Here is an 18,755-nt window from a genome sequence, read left to right on the forward strand (position 1 = left end):
CTTTCAGATAGTTGTAGAGGGCGACGAGGTCTCCCCTCAGCCTCCTCTTCTCCAGACTAAACACCCCCAGTTCCCTCAGCCGCTCCTCCTACGACATGTGCTCCAGACCCTTCACCAGCTTCGTTGTCCTTCTTTGGACACGCTCGAGTAATTCAATGTCCTTTTTGTAGTGAGGGGCCCAAAACTGAACACAGGAATCAAGGTGCGGCCTCACCAGGGCTGAGTACAGGGGTAAGATCCCTTCCCTGTCCCTGCTGGCCACGCTATTCCTGACAGAAGCCAGGATGCCATTGGCCTTCTTGGCCACCTGGGCACATTGCTGGCTTGTGTTCAGCCGGCTGTCAATCAACACACCCAGGTCCCTCTCTGACTGGCAGCTCTCCAGCCACTCCTCCACAAGCCTGTAGCTCTGCTCAGGGTTGTTGTCCCTAACATAAACTCCAGAACTACGCCACCGGCAGGAAAACACGCGAAAGGAGGTCAGTCCTCACAGGCTGGGGCTAAACGCAGCCTTTCCACACACGGGAGCGGGCGGGCACGGCAGCAGAGCCCAGCCCGCTCTCTTCCCAGCAGCCCCACCGCCCCACATAGGCTGTGGCCCCCCGCCCTAAGGGCCGCGGCTGCCCAGCTCCAGCTCCGAGGAGCTACTCCGCGCGGCTGCCGAAACCCGGCAGCCCCCTGGGGCCGGCAGTGGTGCTCAGGGCAGCCCGCGGTGCAGAGACGGGTGGCAGTGGCGGCCGCGACCCCCTCCTTGCCCATTACCATGGCGGCTCCGCGCTCAGTTCCGTTCTCTCCAGTCTGACGCGGCCCGCGCTCTCTGCTGCGCGCGCTGCTCGCTCATTGGCTCTTCCCCGTGTCGTCACTTTTCCAGCGCCCAGCACGGGGTGTGGTGAAGGCGGGAAGCGTCGCGGTGCAGTGACGTTGCGCAGCATGGCGTCGTCCGAGTCGGAACGCAAGCGAAAGCAGCATGAGATGGTGGGCGGCAGCGAGGAGGTGAAGGAGGTGGCGGTGGCAGACGACGACAAGAAGAAGAAGAAGAACAACAACAACAACAACGAGGAGGAGGACGAGGAGGAGGACGAGGAGGGCGAGGAGGAGCAGGAGCGCTGGGTCGGGCCGCTCCCGGGGGAGGCCGCGCAGGCGAAAAAGAGGAGAGGTAACGGGAGGAGCGGAGCCCTCGCCCGCCCGCCTGCCCTTTCTCTGGGGAGCGGCCCGGGAGGCGTCTGCGGCTCTGCCCCGGGCTGGGTCCGAAGCGGTGGGAACGCGGCCACGGCGTGGGGCTGCCCGCAGCTGGGCCGCCCTCGGGCGGTTCCCCCGCGCCCCGGGGCGGGGGAGGAGGATGGGCGGGTGGAAGACCGTTGCCTGAACCGGTGTCCTATATGTAAAATGACCGGTCTGTGCAGTGACTCCTCGGGTGCGAAATTACAGGCCGGGGATACTGTATTTCTGCTTCCTCCGGAGGACACCCATAGGCTAAGAGGTCCTGCTTTGCAGCGTCTGTATTGCTGGAGCCGTGCTGCTTACAGCAGTGGAGTTAACTGTCTTCTGGATCACTGCCCTGAGATGGGCGAGTAGGAGAAGCCTCTAGTCTGTATTCTGGCATATGGTTTTTATGTGCCTGGCAACTCACAGCTCTCTGGGTATCATTGTAATGCTCAACAGAGGCAAACCTGCCAGTTCGGTAACAAGAGCCGTTGCACGTTACAGTTAGGATCTAAAAATCAGAGACAAAAGCAGAAAATGAAGTCATTTTAGGTAGGCCAGTTAAACAGTGATCTAGGTAGGTGCTAGCACTTAGAATTTAAGCTACAGTACCCATGTGGGACCTTGTATCTGGCTTAACAACAACAGGGATACATTTGGTTTGGTAAGAAAATAAGGTGCAGATGATCTTCTGTTTACTGGCAGTGCCCTGGTTTTGGCTGGGATAGAGGTAATTTTTCCTCTTAGTAGCTAGAATAGTGCAGTGCTTTGGATTCAGTACGGGATTTGATAATACACTGATGTTTTCAGTTATTGCTAAGAAATCAAGTGCTTTCCAACTCCCCGTGTCCTGCCCATGCACATGTGTACAAGAAGCTGGGAGGAAGCAGAGGGAGAGCCCTGGACCCAAGTTGGCCAGTGAAATATTCCGTATCATGTAACATCATGCTCAGTATATAAACAAGGGTTGGCTGGAAAGGGGGGGGTTCTCTCTTGCTTCCAGGACTGCAGTTGTGGGATCTTGGTATTTCAGGATTGCTAGCTGGGTATGGGTAGGGTATCAGTTGGTGAGTGGCGAGCAGTCACATTGTGCGTTACCTGTTTGTACTTTATATTGTTGTTACTGTTTTATTGTATTACAAGGTAATAGTTACTCTAAAAGGCGACATCTCTGTCGTTAAAGCAGAGTTTGAGTGGCTTTAGTCTACTAATAATGTGTAAGTCTGAGTACAAAGCCACAGTGGAAACCTCTTTTATTATGTTTGCACAGAATCCTAGTATAGTCTTGACTAAAATGGGAGTAAGCTATTCAAGTGTTAAGGGAGAACAGAAGCTAGATGTACTTTTATGGGAAAAAATATTTCTTGATTTTTCTTTTTATTCTGTTTAGTTCTTGAATTTGAACACGTTTATCTTGAAAATCTACCATGTGCTTCGATGTATGAACGCAGTTACATGCACAGAGATGTCATTACACATGTAGCATGTACTAAGTAAGTGTCTTTTTCCACTGTATCTCCCTGTCAGAGATGTATTTTGTATACACTAGGAAGTTTTCATTGTAGAAGGTTAATAATGGAAAGTTACTGTGTCCAGAGGTGCGTGCTTTTTTTTTTTTGAAAACTAAGTGCAAAGGAAAGGGCTTACTGAGAAACAAGATAAAAATTGTTTAAATAGACTAAAAGAGGATCTTAAAATCCTTATTGCAGTGTGCAGTACGTACAGGAATAAGAGCAGCTGACTGCATCTGAACAAAATGGGATTCAGCATAGTTGCACAGATTGAGGAGATAGCTTTCTTCTCTTTTATGTGTCTCTATATATACACACATATATTAGTAAATAGTAACTACTGTGAAACCAGACCTAAAACAGGAGTAAAATTTATATAGTCAAAAGGGATAGTATTATATATTTCTTCAATTCAGGCTGTTGACTTTTCATAGATTAATCCAGAGTGCATTAAAATACTTGTTTGCTTTTCTGGGAGTGGGTATAATGTGGATATCTTTCTTTTTTTTGTTATTTCTCTTTTGTCATTGTAGGACAGATTTTATTATAACAGCCAGTCATGATGGACACGTAAAATTCTGGAAAAAAATAGAAGAAGGGATTGAGTTTGTTAAACACTTCCGGAGTCACCTAGGTGAGAAAATGCTTTTTCTTCTCTAAAGGGCCGCACTTCTTCCTCTCCCTTGCTCTTAGTCATTTGAGGAGGGAGTGCAAGTAAAGAGGAGAGGGGTTCTGGGATTCATTTACTGCAGTCAGGGATTAAATGGTGTCAACCTATCTTCCTTTATTCCCCTGTCCTGTTAATGTTTTGGTCCTAAACTGCGGGAGGGATAGGGTGAGAATAAAACATGTGGCACTCCTGCACATCCTTTGCATTCCCTTGTGCCCCACCTGTGGGGAGATTGTCTATGACACAAAGAAACTGTTTAAAAATAAGTGAACAAGGTACATAAAATCCAGAGAAGTTTAAAAACATGTTACTTTAAGTAAGGTTACCGTCATCCCTTATTTTTCTCCCTTTTTTCCCTGTAGTATGGAAAAAAAAAATTATTATTTTCATCTGAAATTATTGCAACTTTAGAGTAAATTCTGCATCATTGTGATTATTATTGGCTGAATTGCAATTAAGAATTAATAATTTTAACCCAATGTTCTGAGTTAGTAAGTGCACATAGCTCTTCTGTACTGTGCTAAGTGTTAAATAGGCTAGACAGGAAATGAGGTTCTCATTGCTATTAGAAATGATGATACGCCTGATGGAAAAAAATGGTTTGATATGCAGACTGTTACAATGAGAAAAATATATAATATTAGATAGTAAAAGTACTATTTCTTTTTAGAGTTATTAAAAAGTATTGTGGTGAATTCTTTATCTTAACTCTCAGCTTCTCATTATACAGAGAAACAAAATGTGAGAACAAAGCCTACCAAGCAAAAATAAATATTGTGGAAAAACTTACGGAAGGCTCAGTTGCAGAGTAATTTTGAGTATTATGTGTGTTAATAGCGGGACTGTAAGAGTCTATAGAGTTCTGCTGCCTTTTCTGTTTTGGGAGATGCAAGCTGAGTAGCACATCATTTTTAACCATATCATAATGTGGTTCTCAATTTTTCTAAATAAACATTTAAAATTAAAATAATTACAATTATATTTCATTTATGGGTCGTTTTGTGGATTTTTTTTCTGTGGAATATTGAAAGGAAGGATGTCCCTTTCCTGTGTCTTAATAGTATGTTAACTTTTTTAATAGGTGTTATTGAGAGTATTGCTGTGAGTTCAGAGGGAGCGTTATTCTGTTCAGTTGGAGATGACAAAGCAATGAAGGTGTTCGATGTAGTCAACTTCGATATGATCAACATGCTGAAACTTGGGTAAATTTCTTAGTTCTTAAAAATGTTTGTTTGGAATTATAAATGAGGGTTCTTTTGCTAAGAGGTAAGTCAGTATTTTGCTTTTTTTGAGGGATTTTTCCCACAGTCAGATGAAGCTGAGTAAGTTGCATTATTTGAAATGCATCCAGTGGCTGGAGACTGCCTGACTGAATAGAAAAATTTACAGCTCTGTATGGTACATGAGTGGAGTAGGTCTGTGCCTTTCCTCAGTGTCAAATATATGCACAAAGATGTGTTTCTCAAAATACTTAGCTAGGCATAATTTTTTTTTTTTCTGTTGTTTGGCACTGAACTTAAAAATTTTAGCCAACTAATAGTTCCAGCAGAGAAGGAATTTGGCCTGTATGTATTGTCTTATTTGTTGTCATAGGGATAGAAATTTACTACTTCCGTTAGAAAGAATGATGTTGTTTTCCTTAGTCTTGCTGTTGTAGCATTTCTGTAGTTACATAGTATGTAGCTGAAGAATCTGGGCGAAAAAAGAATGGATGTTATTGGAATTACAACAATACTGGAGGAAAACAAGCCCCACAGGGTTACAGGGGTGGCTTAAGAGGGTTGAAGGATCATTGAATGCTGTATCAAGAATGGTAGAAATACTCATGTTTCCACAGGCCTTTCAAAATTGGAAAACTTATTCCTCAAAGTTTTGTTGATTAGTTGTGAAACTGAATAGAAGCATAATCAAAAAACAACAACAAAAAAAAGCTTTTCAGGATGCCTATATAAAAGCTTATGTTACCTGCTTTGCTGGTTATAGTTTTAGTATTATCCTCCAGATAATGTACTTAGCCTATAAGAATTGATTCCCTCTTGACTGTCTGCTGTGGAAAACTTCCAGGTAGCTTTACTCTTTTGTTTTTACTGGGCTTTTGGGCTTTTCTACTTAGCAGCCCTATATTGTAACTACAAAATTGGTAAAATTATAGGATTAAAAAAATTTAGTATTAAGAAAAACTTAATTTGATGTTACAATAGAAGGTGCTTTTTTTCTGTTTCAGAGTTTAGGGAAAACTGATGTAGCATTTAGATCCATTTTGCTTCAGGAATACCCTGAGAATGCTACCTGTAACATTTTGCTATAGTATGTTCCCTGATTTATCTTTAAATAGATTTTTTCCAGCCTCAGTAATCAAGACTCTTATCTCCCCACATATGTTTTTCAGAGATATTTGGGTGTCCTGGTTTTGACTGGGATAGAGTTAATTTTTCTTCTTAGTAGCTAGAAGAGTGGTGTGCTACAGGATTTGGTGTGAGAAGAATGTTGATAATACACTGATGTTCTCAGTTATTGCTAAGAGATCAAGGACTTTCCAACTTCCTGCCCATGCACAGGTGTACAAGCAGCTGGGAGGGAGCAGAGCCAGAGCCCCAGACCCAAATTGGCCAGTGAAATACTCCGTATCATGTAGTGTCATGCTCAGTGTATAGAGGAGGGTTGGCCAGGAAGAAGGGGTTCTCTCTTGCTTCTGGCATTGCAATTGGGGGATCTTAGTCTTCTCGGGATCACTAGCCAGGAACAGTCTGGGAATCAGTTGGTGGGTGGTGAGCAATTGCATGGTGCGTTGCCCATTTGTATTTCCTATTATTGTTATTGTTTTATTCCAATTATTAAATTGGTTTTTTATCTCAACCTATGAGTCTCCCTTTACCCCTCCAATCAAGTCCCCATCCCCCAGGAGCGGGAGGGGAAGTGAGCGTCTGGGTGGTGTTTGGCTGGCAGCCGGGTTTAAACCACAACATTGAGTTTTACCTGAAGTGAACTCTTTAATGAACAAGAGAACAGTATATAGCTGTAATACAAGCATTGTCCTGAATAGCCTTTTAAGACTTAATGTTTGTTGCTCTACTGTATTACTGTTTATCGAGCAGATAGTTTCTGTTGATGTGCCTGAGAATTTTTTCATGGCTGTTTGCTCAGGCTTGCAAGGGTTAATGTAGAATCCTAATCTGTGTGGTCTTTTCAATTCACATTTTGTGTTGCCTGCTTTTATCTGTATATGCTGGTGCATTGCAGGGTTGATAAGCTTTGTCTGAAATTCTTCAGATGCTTTCAGTTCTAAGCTACACAGTGTGACTATATGAAAATCCACATGCTTTATATGCTTCCATCAGTGATATAGAGAAGGGTGGCTATTTCTGCAGAAACTTTGGATAATGATGCATAGATCAATGGGACATCATTTATTTATTTATGTATATATTTGATCCTTTTCTTTCTAGTGAACCTGAGACAAACTTCTGGTTATGTCTATGAGAATTTTCAGCAGACAGACATTGAAAATTGAAATCTGTCTGTCATTTGTGAGTCCTTCAGTATCTGTTAGCTTGATTTATGAAAGGATACTAAATATGAGTTTCCTATGGAGACTGTATTTCTTTGTGGTCTGTCATATAGTTTGAGTTCTGGTTCTCAAAATCATTGCTCACAGACATTTTTAAAAAAAGCACAACTTATATTATTGATCATATCTGCAGCTTGTTTAATTTGTAGAGTATGTTTTTGGTAGTAGCAAATGGATTCCTTCTTAAATGTATTCAGAACACTTACTGAATGTAGGGTGATTGTCTTAATTTTACTTACATGACTTTCTGTTTGGGTATTTTTGTTTGTTTGTTTTTTGGCAAGACCTAGTTGAACTTTTCTGTAAATATATGGCGAAGGTGCAGTTGTCTTCATTTCCACTGAAGCATTAATCACTTAACAGGTGAAAGAAAAATGCTATTGAGTCATATAAGTTCAATAGTAATCATTAATGCCACTGGTGGTGTTCAGCTGGATTTCCATTCTTATTCTTCTTTTATACCCACCTTCTACCTTTTGCTTTCTATCACAGCCTCTTTATAAAACAATATGGGAGCAACAGAAATTGACCGAGCCATCCACTGAATTGTGTTGCTTGGAAAGCTTGGTTATAACACTGTTGAATTTTAGCAAGACTAGTAAATAAAGTTCAAAATTTGCTTCTGATATTTGATTTGATGTTTATAGCATAACTTGATTCTTATCTAAGTAACACCAGTCTTTTATTTTTTTTTCCCCACTCTTGGTTGCAGCTTCTACCCTGGCCAATGTGAATGGGTGTATTGCCCTGGAGATGCCATTTCTTCTGTTGCAACATCTGAGAAAAGCACAGGAAAAATATTCATCTACGATGGACGAGGAAATAACCAGCCACTTCATGTTTTTGATAAACTCCATACATCTTCTCTTACTCAGATACGGCTGAACCCTGTCTACAAAGTAGTAGTGTCTTCTGACAAATCTGGAATGATCGAGTACTGGACTGGTACTCCTCACGAATATAAATTTCCCAAGAATGTGAACTGGGAGTATAAAACAGATACTGATCTATATGAATTTGCTAAATGCAAGGCTTACCCATCCAGTATAAGTTTTTCACCTGATGGCAAGAAAATGGCCACGCTTGGGTCTGACAGAAAAGTTAGAATTTTCCGTTTTTTGACGGGGAAGCTCATGAGAGTCTTTGATGAATCTCTGAGTGTGAGTTTGGTCTTGCTTCTCTTTTTCTGAGGCTTTTCCTCTACTTTTTTCAATGTATTTACCAGCACATTCACCTAATTTATTATCTGTTTCTAAAGCTCAGCTTCATTGCTGTATTTTTACTGCAGAAAAGGTTTTCCATGTTCTCTTCCTTGCCTCTTGCATTTCTTTGCCCCAGAACTAATTCTTACTGATTTATGTTAGTTATACAGTGAAACAGCTGTTGATTTTCATCTGTGTTTTCATACTGCTAGATTCCTTTTTACTAGAAAACAATTATGGAAAATGCCTATTTCAAGTAACATCAAAATAATGAATTAAATTTCTCATTTTCTAAGAACTTTGCTAGACAGTTACACACTTTCCTTCCTTTGCTTAAGCCTAGTACTACAACGTGCCTATTGGTTCATTAAAAAGAGTGTTACCTGTATTTATTTTAATTCTTCAGTTAAGTTTGAGTGGAGTCATCTCACTTGAATTCTGTATTTTCTAAGCATGTGGATCAGTGTTTTGCTAAGTATGTTCATATAACAGTGATTCTGTTTTTCTCTTTTTCTGAAGATGTTTACTGAACTTCAGCAGATGAGACAGCAACTACCAGACATGGAGTTTGGTCGACGTATGGCAGTTGAGCGTGAGCTGGAGAAAGTAGATGCAGTAAGATTAATTAATATAATTTTTGATGAAACTGGACACTTCGTTCTCTATGGAACAATGTTGGGCATTAAGGTCATAAATGTAGAGACTAACAGGTAAGTTCCAGTGACACACGTTAAGATAAATATGTTTGTTTCAAAGCCTATATTCAGTCAACTTCATAGTATACTTAAACTTTATATGACTGTGGGGGTCTCTAATCTTTTGCCTTACATTAGATACTCCCATGCTTAGTAATGAGTCATTGCAGTTTGAAGCTTAGTGAAATGAGGAGAAAATATGTGAAGTGTATTTGTATTAAAAATGTGTAATCAATTCATCTCTGTCTAACTGGATGTGACAACAAAGTAAATGTGAATCATGCAGTTGGGATTTTATTGCATAAGGATACTGACTAGTGAATTATGTAGCAAGTTTGAATAGAGAAGTATAAAAAACAGTAAATTATTTTGAGAGAGTTTTGGAATTCTGCTTTGAGTCTTACAGTCAGAAAGGAGACATTCTCTGACTGCGAGCAGCTAAGAGTATTTACGCCTTTTTACATCTTGTACTTCAGGTGTATTCGTATCTTGGGAAAACAAGAGAACATCAGAGTGATGCAACTAGCTTTGTTCCAAGGAGTAGCAAAGAAACATCGTGCTGCAATCACTATAGAGATGAAGGCATCTGAAAATCCTGTTCTCCAGAATATCCAGGCAGATCCGACAGTAATCTGCACGGCTTTTAAAAAAAATAGGTTTTATATGGTGTGTGTGGTTTCTATTTAAATAACTCCAATCTTGTATTGATGTTTTTTCTGCATTATTTTTTATTTTGATCCTTGCACCTTTCCATGCTTTTAGTCTTGAGTATTTGCAAACACAACTCTTCCAGAGGAGTCTCTTTATATTGCAACTATATTTTAGCTTTAGCTTGAACTTTGAACTAGCTATAAATTGACTAGAAACAGCTTTGTAGTTTTTAATTTTTTTGTTATTGCTCAAGCAGTTACATAAACTTGGATGGTTTTGGCTGTCTAAATTATAGTTCTCTGAGAAGAATATATGCTTTTGTTCTAGTTGAAAAAAACCCACACTTAAATAAGAACACTAAAAAAACCTTACAAGATCTTATACAGATAAACAATAACTAACTGTATTTTTATTACATATTTTATAATTAAATTCAGAGCAGCACTGGGACTTGGTAGCACCAAGTACATTATGGGCAACTAAGACAGGAGTCATCTTCCTGTTCACAATTTAGATTTTAGGTGAGATGCAGTGAATAAGCTAAAGAGACAATCAATTCCAGAGTAGTTAATAGTTGATCTGGGATGTGGTCATCATAGAGGTTAGAGATGATTCTGTCTGTTTTCACTTGTGCTTGAATTTGATCATGTTTTCCATTGGAGCTCAAGACAGTATACTTTATAAAGCTTTGTGTGGTTAGTGTATAGTACATAATGGAATATACTTCTCCAACCAATTTGACAGGTGAGGAGGAAGTTAGACAAAATCTGAAAACATTACTCACTGTTAGAGAAAACATGACTGTATGCATGTGGAAAGATTAGTGATTGTCATTTGATATGTGTATTACTCACTTAAGCAGATGCTCGTGTACTTGTATATTTATTCTATATTTTTCTGTAAGTTCTATAAAAATTGTATTTCTGAAATTTCTCCTGTTTTGAGTTAAATTTGTTGGTTTTCTATAGTTTTGTATTAATGCAGTGTTGGAATAAGAGGATTTAGTTTGGCTTTGTAGTGAAACTAAAAGCTTTGTGATGAAACCTGCAAGTTTTGCCTGAATATAACAGAACACATTGATATTTTCCATTCTTTTTGTTTTTTTAAAGAAAATATGCTGAACTATTGTGGGCTTTCTGTTGAAAAGGGAAGGAAGTTTAAAGAAAACATTTATAAAAAGTTGTGTGGATTTGCATGTAGTTGTACTGGAATTTGTGACAGGAAATGCTGGTAACGCACAAGACTGAGATGCAAGGATAGACTGTCTGTGTATTCTCTCCCTACATTTCAAATCTAGTTGGGTGTTTAGCAGGTTGAATAATCACATTGATGTCTTGGGTGCAGAGTAGTGTGCAAGATGAGGGGGAAAAAAAAGAAAACCAAACAGTTAACCTTCTGTTCTTTTATTCTTCAGTTTACTAAACGTGAACCAGAAGATACAAAGAGTGCAGATTCTGACAGAGATGTATTTAATGAGAAGCCTTCTAAAGAAGAGGTCATGGCAGCCACTCAGGCAGAAGGACCTAAAAGAGTTTCAGATAGTGCCATCATCCACACAAGCATGGGAGATATTCACATCAAGCTTTTTCCTGTTGAGTATGTATTTGGTAATTTTTCCTTTATTTTGTTTCTCCTTCCTTCTGTGTTTTTTGGTAGGAGTATCCAAGACCTACATTTGAAGCTAGGAATAATTCTTCCCCTTTTTCTACTGTCCTTGTTTCCTACAGTTTCTTAATACATCAGTCTAGGAATGTGACTCTTGACAAACACAAATAAAGTGTGGTAAAAATAGGTCTAAATAACAGTTGAGGCCACAGGTTTGTTTTAATGATTTTTGCTTTTATTTAATTATTGGTTCAGGGGGTTTATTCCTTTCTTAACTTCTGTTCTTTCTCTAAACCACAGGTGTGGGTAGATCACGATGCTCTTCTGTGTAAGCTACATATTCTTGTAAGGCAGTGCTGTTTGAATCAGTCTTGGGAAAGAATGATGATGTTGGCACCAACAGTAGATTTGGCAGTAGGTCTGTGTAAGCCAGAGGAATAGTAGTTTGCAACTTCTAAATGGGGCCACTGTACTACATTTTCTGTTACTGCAGCTCCTTCAAGAGCCACATAAAATTTATGTGAGCATATAATATTAGTGCTGTGTATATTCAAAACTATATAATTGAAAAAGTATTGTGCATGAAAATTGCTAAAGTTATTGTGTCAGCATCTCTCCTTTGTGGTACTAATAAATGCAAAGTTTTTGTTCCGAAACAGTAAATTTATAGCATATTTTATATTGCTATACATTGAAACTTAAACCATTTAAGTGTAATCCATGCTTCACCAGAAACAAATTCATGTTTTGTCATAAGCACATGTAAGGCAACACAACCTTAGCTCTACCCTCTAGGGCTGCTAGTCTTCTATTGCTTTCTTCACCAGTGTCTCCTTGCATCAGGCCCTAGTTTCTGGAATTTGTAATTGTAGCATATAGGTTGCAGTAACAGTACTGCCCTTGCCAATGAGTGAAAAGCCAAGCTACATTATTTCTGATTTTTTTTTTTTTTTTTTTTTTTAGAATTCTCATGCCAGCATGTAGCTATATTTACATGTATGATATTGCAAGTGCTTCACTGCAATGTTTTCTATGCAATTTTAAATTAAATACAGTATTACCAGGCTTGATTATTGTTAGGTTTGTCCTTTCTTGTTCTAGTGTTTACTCCCAGCTGAGCTTAGAATTTAAAATCTCTTTATAAGATGAGCATGTAGAAGAGCATATAGGATGTGGCTTTGTATGCCCTTTAAATCTTTGGCTGTGTGCTCATGGAATAAAGTTGGGAATGACCATGTACTGCTCAGCAGGAACTGGGACTCTGGTCTTACCTGTTTGACTAGTTATGCCATTGGTGCTCTGTTTAATGAGATGGTTTTGAGTATCACTAAGCCCAAGCTAATGTTCCTTGTCACAGCTAAAGTAACTCTACAGCTATGGACTCACTTTGGCTATTTTCTTACTTGCTGGGAAAATGTGTGTGACTGTGTAAACCTGTCAGTGTAGATCTACCCAGGCTACTAATACATTTTATAAAACTAATGGAAGAGCTATTGCAAAGAATTTTTACTCTGGTAGCTGTTGTGGTTTAACCCCAGCCAGCAACTAAGCACCATACAGCTGCTTACTCACTCCTCCCCTTTCCCTGTGGGACAGGAAGGAGAATTGAAAAAGTAGTAAAACTCGTGGGTTGAGATAAGAACAGATTAATAACTAAAATAAAATACAATAATAATGAGGATGATAAGGAATATAACAGAGAGAGAAATAAAACCCAAGAAAAGACAAGTGATGCACAGTGCAATTGCTCACCACTCACTGACAGATGTCCGAGCAGTGATCTGTCCCTCCTGGCCAACTCCCCCCAGTTCATGTACTGAGCATGACATTCTATGGTACAGAATATCCCTTTGGTTAGTTCAGGTCACCTGTCCTGGCCGTGGTCCCTCCCAGCTTCTTGTGCACCTGCTTGCTGGCTGAGCATGAGAAACTGAAACATCCTTAACTTAGGACAAACTCTACCTAGCAACAGCTAAAACATCGGTGTGTTACCAATATGACTCTCACACTAAATCCAAAACACAGCACTGTACCAGCTACTGGGAAGAAAATTAACTATATCCCAGCTGAAACCAGCCAGTAGAAAATCTATTGGAAATAAAAAAATCAAGTCACAAAGGTGAAGGGGTTGATTGATTGGGTTTTTTTTCCCATTTTATTCCATCAAGAGTAATATTCCACCTCATCACCCTGCTTCCAGACAAGGTTTGTGAGTAGTTTGAGGAGGGTAACTGACCGCTGACTGCAAGTTCTATAATACTAAAACATTGTGTCTTTAGATTTTACTTCTTGTATACAACACTGGACACCTTTACATGTATAGCTTAATAGAATTACAGAGGTAAAAGAGTGAACAGCTTTCTGCTTATGGAGCATAAACTCCTTAATTGATTTTGTAAATAAAACTAAGGAGAAAGCTGGGGAAGGAACATCTAATCAATGGTGCATCGAATTAGGCTCTGAGAAAATAGATTTGGTACCTGAGTGTCATGGTTTAACCCCAGCCAGCAACTAAGTACCACACAGCCGCTTGCTCATGTCGCCCTCAGTGAGATGGGGAACTCGGAAGGGTAAAAGTGAGAAAACTTGTGGGTTGTGATAAAGACACTTTAATAGGGAGAGCAAAAGCCGTGCATGCAAGCAAAGCAAAACAAGGAATTCATTCACGGCTTCCCACCGGCAGGCAGGTGTTCAGCCAGCTCTGGGAAAGCAGGGCTCCATCACACCTAATGGTTACTTGGGAAGACAAATGCCATCACTTTGAATGTTGCTCCCTTCCTCCTTCCCCCCCCAGCTTTATATGCTGAGCATGATGCCATATGGTACGGAATATCCCTGCAGTCAGTTGGGGTCAGCTGTCCCAGCTGTGTCCCCTCCCACCTTCTTGTGCAGCCCCAGCGTAGTCACTGGTGGGGTGGGTTGAAGAGCAGAAGAGGCCTTGGTGCTGTGTAAGCACTGCTCAGCAGTAACAAAAACATCCCTGTATTATCAGCGCTGCTGCTGCCTTCCTGTGCAATCATGCAACTTTGTACTGTTAACTGCTTCCAGCCCTGGGTTTGAGGAGGTGGGATTTGTCTTGAATTTCCTTATTTGATGAAAGCTTTTTCTACAGTGTGCTGAAACACTGTTCAGACAACAGGTTCTTAGTCTGAGCTGAAATCTTTGTGGCCTTGCCACCGTACAATTAAATCTTTATTATAGCCTGTATTTTGTTACATGATTTCAGGTGCCCCAAAACAGTGGAAAACTTCTGCGTGCACAGCAGAAATGGTTATTACAATGGACACATATTTCACCGTATCATCAAGGTAACTTGCAAAAAGTTTATTTTTTGTTGGTTTAGCTATGTACCTTTGTGGTCAGTCCTCTCTGTTAACTCATTTCCCTTTTGCACAAAGCATTTCTGGAATGGTGTCAGAGTTCACTATAAAGTCTGAACAACTCTAAGGTTCTAAACAGCTTTATCACTTACTGGTGTTTAATAGTCATTCTGCAAAGACAAGGTGGAAGAAATCTGAAAATTGAAAGATCAATTCAGCAGTCCTGCTTGAATTAAGACTTTGCTTCATGTCAGAAGGCATTTTTTGTAAAGCTCCTGATTTCTGTTGCACCAGAATCAAGCTGATACAGCCTAAGTGTTTGCAAAAGGTACAGATAGTCAGGTTTGTCATTCATTAGCAGGAACAGCGAGTAAGCTTGTTTTTTCACAAGTACTCAAGTATCACTTAAAGAAGCTCTGAATGCTTTGTCCCTTATCCACAGCATTTTAATACTTAGATTTTCTTGAAAGGTTTGAAGTAAGTTTGAAAAAAATGTCATCTGGCATAAACCACTTCTGCTCATTTATTCTATGTGATGATGTAATAACATTTAATTTCTGTGCAGGGTTTCATGATTCAGACTGGTGACCCAACTGGTACAGGAATGGGAGGTGAAAGTATATGGGGAGGAGAATTTGAAGATGAATTTCATTCAACTTTACGACATGACAGACCATACACGCTCAGCATGGCTAATGCAGGACCAAATACCAATGGATCCCAGTTTTTTATAACAGTAGTGCCAACTGTAAGTAATATTAAAGGCTCAGTTTAAGGCCTGAGCTGCTAACTAGATAGTTGTGGTGGTGCTGTCAACGCTGCTCTATCACTCCCCTCCTCAGCTGGACAGGGGACAGAAGATAGAATGAAAGGCTCGTGGGTCGAGATGAGGACAGGAGATCACTCAGCAATTACTATCACAGGCAAAACCAGACTCGACTTGGGAAAAGTAAATTAATTTATTGCCAATCAAATCAGAGTAGGGTAATAAGAGATAGAAACAAATCTTAAAACACTTCCCTACCACCCCTCCTTTCTTCCCAGGCTGAACCTTACTCCCAGTTTCTCTACCTCCTCCCTGACCATGGCACAGGGGGGACAGGGAGTGGGGATTGTGATCAGTTCATCACCAATTGCCTCTGCTGCTCCTTCCTCCTCATGGGGAGGACTCCTCACACTTTTCCCCTGCTCCAGTGTGGGGTCCCTCCCACGGCAGACAGTCCTCCACAAACTCTCCATGTGAGTCCTTCCCACAGGGCTGCAGCTCTTCATGAACTGCTCCAGTGTGGGTCCCTTTTGTGGGCTGCAGTCCTCCCAGAAACAGACTGATCCAGCGTGGGCTTCCCTCAGAGTCCCGGCCTTCCTCAGGTGCATCCACCTGCTCTGAGTGGGGTCCTCCAGGGGCTGCAGGTGGAGATCTGCTCCACTGTGGACCTCCATGGGCTGCAGGGGCACAGCCTGCCCCACCATGGGCTGCACCAGGGGCTGCAGGGGAATCTCTGCCCTGGTGCCTGGAGCACCTCCTCCCTCTCCTTCTTTGCTGCCCTTGGTGTCTGCAGTTGTTCCTCTCACATATTCTCACTCCTCTCTCCTGGCTGCAGTTGCACAGGGTTTTTTCCCCTGTCTTAAATATGTCATCCCAGAGGTGCTTGGCGTTGGCTCTGTCAGACATGGGGGAAGCTTCTAGCCCTTCTCACAGAAGCCACCCCTGTAGCCCCACCCCCCACCAAAACCTTGCCACACAAGCCCAGGGTAAAAACATATTTTTTCTGATGGAATAAGGAACACACTAGTACTAAATCATTTTTTTTTGCAAATAAATGCTGCACACAACGATGTAGGCTTCACTGAAACCATCCTTTAAGAACCAGGAAAGTATTTTTGTCTGTTGTGATCAAGATGTCTTTTGCTTTTAACTGGAGTAGGGGCAATATCAAATTCTTAATAAATATTTGCAATTGTATATTACTAGAGTATTTTATATTAATATACTGGTTTAAACTTGATGGAAATCTAGCTATTGCTTAGGTTGCTTGATGTTTTTGGGAATGGTGCCAGGATGTCTCCTTAACATTGCCCAATTATAGCTATACAAAGAAGCCAGTATTGAGGTTTCAATATTTCCTTTGATCTGTGTACAATTTCAGAGCCAAAAAGAGAAATTTTGGTATGTGACTCTAACAGCTACAAAACAAATCCTTAAAGGTGACACTTACAGAAACTGCATTCTTACAGCACTTGTCAAAATCATGTCTTTTTTAAAAAAACACCCATCCACCATATTTTTGAGGCTTATTAAGTTACATCAGTGCCCATATTTAGATTGCTAATTGGGCATACTGTTTGAATGACTTGGATTTAAGTAGTATTCTGGACCAGCACTTAATATTCACCTGTGAAAATACCATGAAATAAACAGCATTTCTGCGAACTGAGAATACACTTTAAAATAGACTATGAAATTCTACTGCGTTGCTAGAACTTGACCTCTGTAGTACTTTAAGGAAACAACTGAAAAGGTGAATTTAAGTGCATATGAATATGTATTAGCTGCACTCTAATTTACATGCTAATATTTACATTGTGTTAAGTTTCATAGTCTGAACATATAAAATATATCCATGTACACTTATTCTAGGTCAGTCCCCTTCTGGTTTGGAACCTAACCTATGTGCTGCTTTCTATTTTAATATGCTTTTTCTTTTTCCTCCCATACCCTCAAACAGCCATGGCTAGACAACAAGCACAGCGTGTTTGGACGGGTGACTAAAGGAATGGAAGTTGTTCAGAGAATCTCAAATGTAAAAGTCAATCCCAAAACTGACAAACCCTACGAGGATATCAGCATCATTAATATCACAGTGAAGTAAACTAGGAGTTGAAGGTTCCAGCTTAAGCAGAAAAAACTTACAGTGGGATGCGGGAGATATGGACATGCCGACAATCAACATGATCAAGCAATGCCAATTTTATTGTGGTGAAGCAAGCCTTTTATAATGCTAGTGAGAATCACATGATATAATCACATGGTATAATTCTTTCTGATTGGACAGTTAGCTTTGCACATGCGCCTTAAGCTCTCTCTTCTGATTGGATGAAAACTGCCACATTGACATTGTACAAACTTCCTTCTCCGCCCAAACCCACACCCTGAAGTTGTTTAACTTCCTGGGTTCTTCCTCATTATTCAGGGTCATTCCCTCGTCACATCCTTGCTGAAGCTGAGGCTTTACCAGTCTTGCTCATATGCAGGATTGCTCACATGTCCATTTCCTCGCAGGAAATCCTTCTGAATCCCCACAGTGGGACCCAAAAAAGGACCCAGAAAGAACAGAAACGTTTTTGATAATTCTTAGATATAAGAAGTGCCAGGACAGAGGCAATCACCAGTTATACTATTTTTAATGTAACTCAAGTGCCCTAAGTCTGTATTTCTGGTAACTTTGTATTTTGAAGTAAAAACATCTGCATGTTTTTTATAAAGTCTACTGTTTTTCTTGCATCTCCTTCTATGCAAAGCTGAAGATAAAAAACCACATCATGGCTCGTGACAGTGTTTATTAAATAGGATCAGGGTATAGTTCGTAACTTTTTCATGTTTATTTGCATCTTTCATATCAAATTAATCCTCTTCACAGTACAGAAATCTTTGACAGAGGAAAAAGTCAGAAATCCTAAACTATGGGTAAACTCTTCAATCATAGGTACATGCATCAAAATTTAGATTGTTATGATACTATTTGCTATGACAGTGTTTGTAATCTAGCTCTGTCCTTGAACAATGGTTGTGTTTACATGTCTTCAGTATATAAGAGCAATGATCAGCTCTTGAAATGCTAGTGTATGAAGTCCTGTGCAACTTATTTGGCATTGCCAACAATGTTTTTTTCTTTCAGTGTTTGCTTTCTCATTATTTTACCCTAGGGAGCCTGTTTCTGGCTTCATTTTTACCCAAAGTCCTACAAACATTACTACTTCTACTGAAATACTTAGTTTAAAATAAATTATGGCAGTCTTTTCAACTAAGCTTGTGTCAGGTGGTTCTGATGCAGTCCTCAAGGAAAGCTCACACAACTTCTCAGGCTGTTGTGAATCTGTGGCTAGATACAGTCCTGTTCTATGTTGGATAGTTAAGTCTACTCTAAATACAGGAACATTAACTTGACTGTTGATGTTCACATAACACCACTGCACTCATACAAGACTCAGGAGTTTATGGTTCTGGTAACTTCATTCATGAAATGAGATGTGGTGAATGCTCATCAAATTCAGTCCCTCAAAAGCTGCTACCACTAGGAAGTTTATCTTCAGTGAGATAATGGGCTATCTT

The 18,755-nt window shown here is 40.3% G+C and overlaps 2 protein-coding genes across 2 annotated transcripts in view; one reads left to right on the plus strand and one right to left on the minus strand.

Annotated features, from left to right (window-relative positions):
• Positions 1-805, minus strand: part of CENPK (centromere protein K) — a 29,729-nt gene extending 28,924 nt beyond the window's left edge. Inside the window, exon 1 of the mRNA XM_074812498.1 lies at positions 763-805. Coding sequence (XP_074668599.1) covers positions 763-765 — 3 coding nt within the window. The 5' untranslated portion in view covers positions 766-805. The remainder of the gene's footprint in view (positions 1-762) is intronic.
• Positions 806-922: 117 nt separating this feature from the next.
• Positions 923-18,451, plus strand: PPWD1 (peptidylprolyl isomerase domain and WD repeat containing 1). The gene is made up of 11 exons (XM_074811677.1): positions 923-1,156; positions 2,594-2,696; positions 3,248-3,348; positions 4,466-4,586; positions 7,665-8,112; positions 8,674-8,864; positions 9,326-9,515; positions 10,915-11,096; positions 14,332-14,413; positions 14,991-15,173; positions 17,152-18,451. The coding sequence occupies exons 1-11, from the start codon at positions 931-933 to the stop codon at positions 17,293-17,295; spliced, it is 1,971 nt and encodes a 656-aa protein (XP_074667778.1). The 5' UTR covers positions 923-930; the 3' UTR covers positions 17,296-18,451.
• The last annotated feature ends 304 nt before the right edge of the window (positions 18,452-18,755 follow it).

Source organism: Strix aluco, chromosome Z, assembly GCF_031877795.1.
Source record: "Strix aluco isolate bStrAlu1 chromosome Z, bStrAlu1.hap1, whole genome shotgun sequence".
Taxonomy (NCBI): Eukaryota; Metazoa; Chordata; class Aves; order Strigiformes; family Strigidae; genus Strix; species Strix aluco.